We start from the raw sequence: 9,282 nt of genomic DNA, 5'->3' as shown, positions 1-9,282 counted from the left end.
GGTTTGTACTGAATGACACGTTTCCTCAAAACGTTCATCAACGTTCTTGAACAGACTTTGAGGTGCGTTTTCTCCGTTTGGTGGGCGTGGCTTGAAGCAATAAGTTACGTTTTTAAAGGAAAGGGGAGCGTTCCCCAACCCCCAACCCCTTTCCGTTTTTCAACTCGTCGTTCAGAACAGCAACATTTCCCTTTAATTTAACGTTGCAGTACTGTTTTTTCGTACTGAACGCAGCCCTGTTGTTCACATGCGAATATCCCCTTCATTGGCTAGAATGTCTGCAAAGGCGGAAGGCAGGCGGGATGAGGCGTTGTTGTTAGAGCTTTTTCGAGTCGAACAGTCTCAGTATAGAATAAAACAAATCCGAAGTCTTAGCCTTTAAGATTACGATCTGAATATGGATACGAAAGAAGAGCCTGTTGGAAAACGGTAAGACATTTATAAATGAGTTATACATGTGCGTTTTCCTTTTCAGTTAGACATCGTCGACGTATTCCAAGTGTTCTCGTAGCCTATTGTCTGCCGACTCCAAAATAACTTGGACATGCGCACCAATGTACACATCCGAAATATCAAAATGTCTAACAAAGTAAAATCTACTTTTTCCATTTTTCAAGTCTTGTCTCCCAGGGGCGTCATTCACCCCCAAAATCTGAGGGGGCACAAAGTACATGAGGATGGCTGGGGGGCGTCGGAAGGGGGTTAACCCATAAAATGGGGGATTTTTGCATTTTTCAAACACCTGAAACTGCTTTTTCCTGCTATGTAGGGCCAAAAATCTGGGTAAAGGAATATATCCTGAATGCTCCCGAGTGGCGCAGCCATCTAAGGCACTGCATCTCAGTGCTAGAGGCGTCACTACAGACCATGGTTAGATTCCAGGCTGTATCACAATCTGGCTGTGATTGGGAGTCCCATAGCGCAGCGCACAATTGGCCCAGTGTCGTCGGGGTTTGGCCAGGGAAGGCCGTCATTGTAAATAAGAATTTGTTCTTAACTCACTTGCCTAGTTAAATAAAGGTTAATAAAACAAAACAAATTGAAAAAATTATAAAAAATATATACAAATAATAAGAAAACAAATCTTATTCAGTACATGTAGTTAATGCTTGCATTTCTGAAGTCTACCAACCTTGCCACACAGGCATGTGTAGCCGATGGGGATGTGGGAAACTTACTCCTCAGCCTGAAGTGTCCCCACTTCAGCTATCTTTTCATGTGGCGTTGACTGGTAAGACGCTTCAGAAGGGTGGTCACTTATGCTAGCAAGGCAGAGGATCTGAGTTCGCGCCAGGTATAGTCCAAATCGGGAGGAAGTGGTACTCGCTAAGCAAGCAGCGTGACGTCCTTTACACATGCTAGCTAAGATAGTTAGACAAGCTAGCTACTCTAACTTGATTGATAGCCTGAAAAGGCATATTGGTAGCTAGTTATGAGGTTGGGAACCTATCTGGGCTAGCTAAACCCAACTTTATAAAATTGTGCCTAGTAGTATTACAGACAAATATTATTATACTTTAATTAGGTATTTTTTTACAGGACAACTCTGAGGGTGCATGTGCCCCTGTGCTCCCTATGGGCATGACGCCTATGTGCCACTGCATTTAGATCTTGGCTTTGTAAATTGTCCAACAACTATTAGACAACCGTATTTTATCTGTTATAGCACATATTGAGCATATTTAAGTATTTATTTTGAAATATAGTTTTGGTTGAGAGATTAACTATAGTTCAGGATAGGATTGAGGCTACCCAATTCACACATCTTAATATCATCAAATCATTTTGAGGCATGATTAAATGAAGAGCCTAATAAATCTGTAACAGAGTTGATGCCATCATTGACTTTATTCCAGGGTGGTAGAGAGGACATGTTCCATTGGAATTCATTCATGTTTCCCAGGTCAAATTGACACTTTGCCTACAGTCAGTCTTGCCCTTATCATGAATCCAATTGCAGTGCATTGCATTGGGTCATTCCATGTAGGCTACTTATATGCCAGGCGTGGGAAATGGTCTGACGCTGCTCAAATGCTCTATCTAAATGTTGATATGCCTCGCTTGTGATCTACGGTTTTGGAACCCTTTGGAAGCTAACTTTTATATCGAAGATAAATAATTTTTAAAAAATCAAAAGGTTAAAGAGCGAGGCTTAGTTCAGTCAAAATCTATATTTGAGTCAATTTACCATGAGTGGTCTGAACTGAATCCACAATAATATTTTTTGGGGGGGAAGTTTCAGCTTGCAGTGCAGTATTGCTAACATTGGTTTGGCTGTTTACATTCATGAAATTTGACGATGCTGGCTGTGGCAGGAGTAATAAATAGATTATTGTGGATACTGTCACCATGGACCTTCAGACACAACTCAAGGTCAGGGTAATTAGACCCAAATATAGATTTTGAATGAACTATACCTGAACGACACACCTTTATAGGACTCTATCCTGTTTCTGCAGAGGGCTAAAACAGGGTCACACAGTGTTTATTTGGTAGTCTTAAACAAACTTCACCTTTTCAAAAGTATACATCTCACACGGTTTTGGGCTTCAATTGAAGACACATATATCATGTCAAATACACATTTAAATGTATTGAAGTTTGAGTTTACATCCCAATATTACACTGAAATATAACAAAATGCCTTGTTTATTTATTGAGCTGTACATGAAGAGACTATTCAGAGATACTCAGTGGTTGCCTGGCTACCCAAACTCATTGCTCCAGCCAAACGCTACGCCACGCTCACGGACATTAGTTTCTTCTCCGCAATGAGTCTGGATCTGAGTACCTCCCCGGCGATTTCTAGAACACGAACACATTCTAACCGTTCTGATTAGTCCCAGAAACCGATGGGTTGGGCCAGAGCCAGAACACACGTGGATAAAATTAGTCATTGGCTTTGATACTCTGATTGGTTGGAGATGATCCAATTGCTGATGACTTTGTACAATACCCCTCATTTTGACGTTACCACAAACGACTTCAACGATGGTAGTCTCGGATTGAAGTATGTAGCGAACATAGAGCAGTGGAAGAATTCAGTTTGAGTCGTCAAGCAAGCTCAGTGGGTCAATATTCCACTTCAGTGATTCCCCAACATCTTGTCAACATTTGCACAAAACATTGAGCAGATATCTCATACCAATCTGTCTGTATAAATGTTTACCCATAACAAGGCCCAGGTGTTCTTATAGTTGTCAAAAATCTCTCAAATATCAAATTGTGTAAAATCTTTCCGTTCATTCCTGTAACTTATGACATTCCTTGATATAGACAATAATTTGTTCATGTTTTTATGAGTGTTTGAGTTAAGGTCAATATATGGCCAAAAACCTCTACAAACCTCTTTTATCATGTCAGAAGCTGATGAACAGGCTGGCAGAGAGGCTCCACCTCACTGAAATACCCCTCCCCCACTCCAGCATACCAGCCACTGAGCTATAAAGATCCCAGGAGTTAAAAGGATCTGGCTCCAATGAACTGACCAGTCAGGAGGCCTGGCAGGCAGTGCACTCTGACACCTTCAACACAACAACTGTTACTTCAACAGCAACAAGTGCAATATGGGACAGTATAAGTAGGCTGTATTATTGCTGTGAGATAGGAGTGTGACATCGGAGCCTCTACCAAGACCTAAGATAGAAACACAATCATCTATTGACAAACAAAATATTATTTTGCATGGTGTAGCATTTACTTTTAAATTGTTTGAATAATTGAATAACAATGAATCATGCAAAATGCGCGGCCAGTGTGTTTGAAAAAGGTCACTGCAAAATATAAAACATGTCTGCCCACACGTCTACAGAAATGTGATCTATTGGGCTTTATTTTAGAAACGAACATGGCCCCGTTCCAACATTTCCAAATCATACAGCAAATGAGGGCATTTTCGTTACCATAAAAGGTGAATGGAGGTCGTTTTCCAGGCGGGGTTGTAATGCTCGTTCACGAGCGCACAAATATAATATGGTTCTGATTTATCAATTAAAACATGCGTATATGTTGCGTGCAACAGTTTGATAAATCCCAATAATTTGTGGCGCATGAAAATCCTAGAATCTTCACATACGTCAGAATCTAGTAAGAAAGTTACGCAAGGTTGATATGAGGGGCCCTGGACCGGCTTTAATTTGGACCGGACCAAATCTGAACCAATCATAGATGTATATGTTTGGACAGCACAGTATAGTACGGTACATTAAAGAAAAGTAGAGTAATAATAATAATAATAATAATATGCCATTTAGCAGACGCTTTTATCCAAAGCGACTTACAGTCATGCGTGCATACATTTTTTTGTGTATGGGTGGTCCCGGGGATCGAACCCACTACCTTGGCGTTACAAGCGCCGTGCTCTACCAGCTGAGCTACAGAGTATAGTTTAGTCCTGTACTGTAAAGTAGAATGGTGGAGTAGAATTCAGTACAGTACACAGGAGAGTACACTAGAGTTGAGTACACTATAATGTACTGTACTGAACTTTAACGAGTCGGACGCGAAGGAATTTCTTCAGATACCGGACAACGTCCAAATCCCTGTCATTCGCATGAGAAAGAGACAGAGATATCGGGGACGTAGGTCGGGGTGCCTTGTAAGGATCCGACGGCAAGTGCGTAATCTGCCTCTACCATCAGTCCTATTAGCCAACATACAATCATTGGATAACAAAATAGACTAACTAAGATCACGGATATCCTACCAACGTGACATTAAATACTGTAATATCTTATGTTTCATACAGCTGGTGGGATATACGCTGGATCGGCAAGATAGAACAGCTGCCTCCGGTAAGACAGGGGTGGCGGTCTGTGTATATTTGTAAACAACAGCTGGTGCACAAAATCAATTATTAAGGAAGTCTCAAGGTTTTGCTTGCCTGAGGTAGAGTATATCATGATAAGCTGTAGACCACACTATTTATCAAGAGAGTTTTCATCTGTATTTTTTCGTAGCTGTCTATTTACCACCACAAACCGATGCTGGCACTAAGACCAAACTCAATGAGCTCTATAAGGCCATAAGCAAACAGGAAAACGCTCATCCAGAGGTGGCGCTCCTAGTGGCCGGGGACTTTAATGCAGGGAAACTTAAATCTGTTTTACTTAATTAAATGTGCAACCAGAGGGAAAAAAAACTCTAGACCACCTTTACTCCACACACAGAGATGCATACAAAGCTCTCCCTCGCCCTCCATTTGGCAAATCTGACCATAACTCTATCCTCCTGATTCCTGCTTATAAGCAAAAACTAAAGCAGGAAGCACCAGTGACTCGGTTAATAAAAAAGTGGTCAGATGACACAGATGCTAAGCTACAGGACTGTTTTGCTAGCACAGACTGGAATATGTTCCGGGATTCGTCCGATGGCATTGAGGAGTATTATCCCAGAAACCCTAGAAACCCCCTGTATATAGCCTCGCTACTGTTATTTTACTGCTGCTCTTTAATTCTTTTTCCTAAAACTAAAGAATGTCATTTGATGTACTTTACTGAACTATACTCTACTTGACTGTACTGTACTGTACTCTACTGTACTGTTCTGTGCTCTACTGTACTGTAGCGAGCAGCATTCTCGCATTGCATTCCGCTGGACCTGTGGGTCGCTACAGAGAGCATTGTGATGCGGTAGCATTTTTTCATGCTGGGAGCGGGCGGTCAGACGGACAACCTCAGGAAGAAAATATTTTTTTGTCCTGCAGATTCTTTTGAACGGTTGTCTTTCCGTTTTTTAAAATGTGTTATCTATTGTATTAAAGCACCTCTGTCGCACTATTCACAAACTCTCATAGGATAATTATTCTTCAAGTTCAGTAGCCTACCCCACCTCTTTTGTGTTGGGCGTGCAAGATCAAATGTGCCTATGCGTGGTCTCAATTCAATAACTGTAGGCCAGGGCTCTCCAACCCCTACCCTCCTCAATCCAACCCCAGTTGTAACTAACCTGATTCAGTTTATCAACCAGCTAATTATTAGAATCAGATACGCTAGATTAGGTTGGAGCTAAAACCTACAGGACGGTAGGTCTCCAGGAACAGGGTTGGAAAGCCTTGCTGTAGGCTATATGCATGGGCGGAGAATCACATGCAGTTGTCTTTCCATGGAAATTAACTTCCTAAATATGATAGGCCGGTGGTTCCCAACCGGTTGTCCGCAGCACACTGGCGTGCCTTGAGGAACTCTTAGGTGTGCCATGAAACCTTTCCTAATCTGGATAGTTTACTTTTTTAAACTTTTTTAAAAACTCATTTATAAACGTGACCTGTGGAATGCACATAGAATTTTGACTTGGGACTTGGAACTTGTCGGTCAGATAATACATTAAATGTCACATGGTTACATCTGTATCCTTGTTTCATGTCCAGTGCGCTCAGGCTGTTGTTACATTTGTATCATTTGAGGGGCATTGTCTTTTGAAAACCATTAGCACAGGCAAGTCTGATTAGGCTTAGCCAAAGTAATTTCTTTATGTACAGTGGGGAGAAAAAGTATTTGATACACTGCCGATTTTGCAGGTTTTCCTACTTACAAAGCATGTAGAGGTCTGTCATTTATATCATAGGTACACTTCAACTGTGAGAGACGGAATCTAAAACAAAAATCCAGAAAATCACATTGTATGATTTTTAAGTAATTAATTTGCATTGTATTGCATGACATAAGTATTTGATCACCTACCAACCAGTAAGAATTCCGGCTCTCACAGACCTGTTAGTTTTTCTTTAAGAAGCCCTCCTGTTCTCCACTCATTACCTGTATTAACTGCACCTGTTTGAACACGTTACCTGTATAACAGACACCTGTCCACACACTCAATCAAACAGACTCCAACCTCTCCACAATGGCCAAGACCAGAGAGCTGTGTAAGGACATCAGGGATAAAATTGTAGACCTGCACAAGGCTGGGATGGGCTACAGGACAATAGGCAAGCAGCTTGGTGACAAGGCAACAACTGTTGGCGCAATTATTAAAAAATGGAAGAAGTTCAGATGACGGTCAATCACCCTCGGTCTGGGGCTCCATGCAAGATCTCACCTCGTGGGGCATCAATGATCATGAGGAAGGTGAGGGATCAGCCAAGAACTACACGGCAGGACCTGGTCAATGACCTGAAGAGAGCTGGGACCACAGTCTCAAAGAAAAACATTAGTAACACACTACGCCATCATGGATTAAAATCCTGCAGCGCACGCAAGGTCCCCCTGCTCAAGCCAGCGCATGTCCAGGCCCGTCTGAAGTTTGCCAATGACCATCTGGATGATCCAGAGGAGGAATGGGAGAAGGTCATGTGGTCTGATGAGACAAAAATAGAGCTTTTTGGTCTAAACTCTACTCGCCGTGTTTGGAGGAAGAAGAAGGATGAGTACAACCCCAAGAACACCATCCCAACCGTGAAGCATGGAGGTGGAAACATCATTCTTTGGGGATGCTTTTCTGCAAAGGGGACAGGACGACTGCACCGTATTGAGGGGAGGATGGATGGGGCCATGTATCGCGAGATCTTGGCCAACAACCTCCTTCCCTCAGTAAGAGCATTGAAGATGGGTCGTGGCTGGGTCTTCCAGCATGACAACGACCGAAACACACAGCCAGGGCAACTAAGGAGTGGCTCCGTAAGAAGCATCTCAAGGTCCTGGAGTGGCCTAGCCAGTCTCCAGACCTGAACCCAATAGAAAATCTTTGGAGGGAGCTGAAAGTCCGTATTGCCCAGCGACAGCCCCGAAACCTGAAGGATCTGGAGAAGGTCTGTATGGAGGAGTGGGCCAAAATCCCTGCTGCAGTGTGTGCAAACCTGGTCAAGACCTACAGGAAACGTATGATCTCTGTAATTGCAAACAAAGGTTTCTGTACCAAATATTAAGTTCTGCTTTTCTGATGTATCAAATACTTATGTCATGCAATAAAATGCAAATTAATTACTTAAAAATCATACAATGTGATTTTCTGGATTTTTGTTTTAGATTCCGTCTCTCACAGTTGAAGTGTACCTATGATAAAAATTACAGACCTCTACATGCTTTGTAAGTAGGAAAACCTGCAAAATCGGCAGTGTATCAAATACTTGTTCTCCCCACTGTATGTAGCTATACCTCTGCCATAGAAACAAACAGAGCATGGCTTTGTGTCCCTGGTTGCACTTTAACAATGCAGAAAACCGCTCATCTGTAGCCCAAACCGTTCAAAACTGAAGACCAGGGCTACAAATCAAGCTGCTTTACATACACATAAAATAACTTTGTGGGACTGTGGTCGGATTCAGGACCAGTTCTTGCGGGAGCAGGTGGGAGTCGGACAAGACATCAGCGGGAGCGGGCGGGCGCAGTATGAAAAGCAGCGGGAGCGGGATGAAGAAATCAGTCCCTCACTGTACTATATTCTACTGTATTCTACTGTACTCTACTGTGCTGTACTTTGATGTCCAAACTTGTGAAACATAGACTTCTATGATGGTTCAGACTTTGTCCGGTCTGGACCAACCAAATGTGGTCTTGTTTTGGTAGTGGAGCGCATTAAAATAATAGCCAGTGTGTAGAATAATACCCAACTATGCAAAGGAGGATATTACATATTTCTACCTTTTTATGTACATATTTAGGATGCATCAACATGAAGAGAATGGCATATCTATAAATATGTATTTCTGTTACCAGGTGTAAATCCACTTTACTTACTGTAGTTCTGCACCTTTTGAATCTTAATTCGGAGCAGAATTTTGAAAAATGTGGTCACATAAAAAACTGAGGGAGATTTTACTGAAATTCTGTTACCAAACTTTGCATCTGCACAGTTCTTCCAGTAATGTTTATTTTTTTGGTAAAATGTTAATTGTAAATTGTTAAAAGTAGTACTTATATACAGTGGGGAGAACAAGTATTTGATACACTGTCGATTTTGCAGGTTTTCCTACTTACAAAGCATGTAGAGGTCTGTAATTTTTATCATAGGTACACTTCAACTGTGAGAGACGGAATCTAAAACAAAAATCCAGAAAATCACATTGTATGATTTTTAAATAATTAATTTGCATTTTATTGCATGACATAAGTATTTGATCACCTACCAACCAGTAAGAATTCCGGCTCTCACAGACCTGTTAGTTTTTCTTTGAGAAGCCCTCCTGTTCTCCACTCATTACCTGTATTAACTGCACCTGTTTGAACTCGTTACCTGTATAAAAGACACCTGTCCACACACTCAATCAAACAGACTCCAACCTCTCCACAATGGCCAAGACCAGAGAGCTGTGTAAGGACATCAGGGATAAAATTGTAGACCTGC

At 41.8% G+C, this 9,282-nt stretch overlaps 1 protein-coding gene across 1 annotated transcript in view; it reads left to right on the top strand.

Annotated features, from left to right (window-relative positions):
* Positions 1 to 228: 228 nt before the first annotated feature.
* LOC121564213 (hypoxia-inducible factor 1-alpha) overlaps positions 229 to 9,282 on the top strand; it is a 38,935-nt gene continuing 29,881 nt past the window's right edge. The window contains exon 1 of the mRNA XM_041875676.2: positions 229 to 429. Coding sequence (XP_041731610.1) covers positions 398 to 429 — 32 coding nt within the window. The 5' untranslated portion in view covers positions 229 to 397. The remainder of the gene's footprint in view (positions 430 to 9,282) is intronic.

This window comes from Coregonus clupeaformis, chromosome 5 (genome assembly GCF_020615455.1).
Source record: "Coregonus clupeaformis isolate EN_2021a chromosome 5, ASM2061545v1, whole genome shotgun sequence".
NCBI lineage: Eukaryota > Metazoa > Chordata > Actinopteri > Salmoniformes > Salmonidae > Coregonus > Coregonus clupeaformis.
This window is presented reverse-complemented; position numbering and strand designations above follow the sequence as displayed.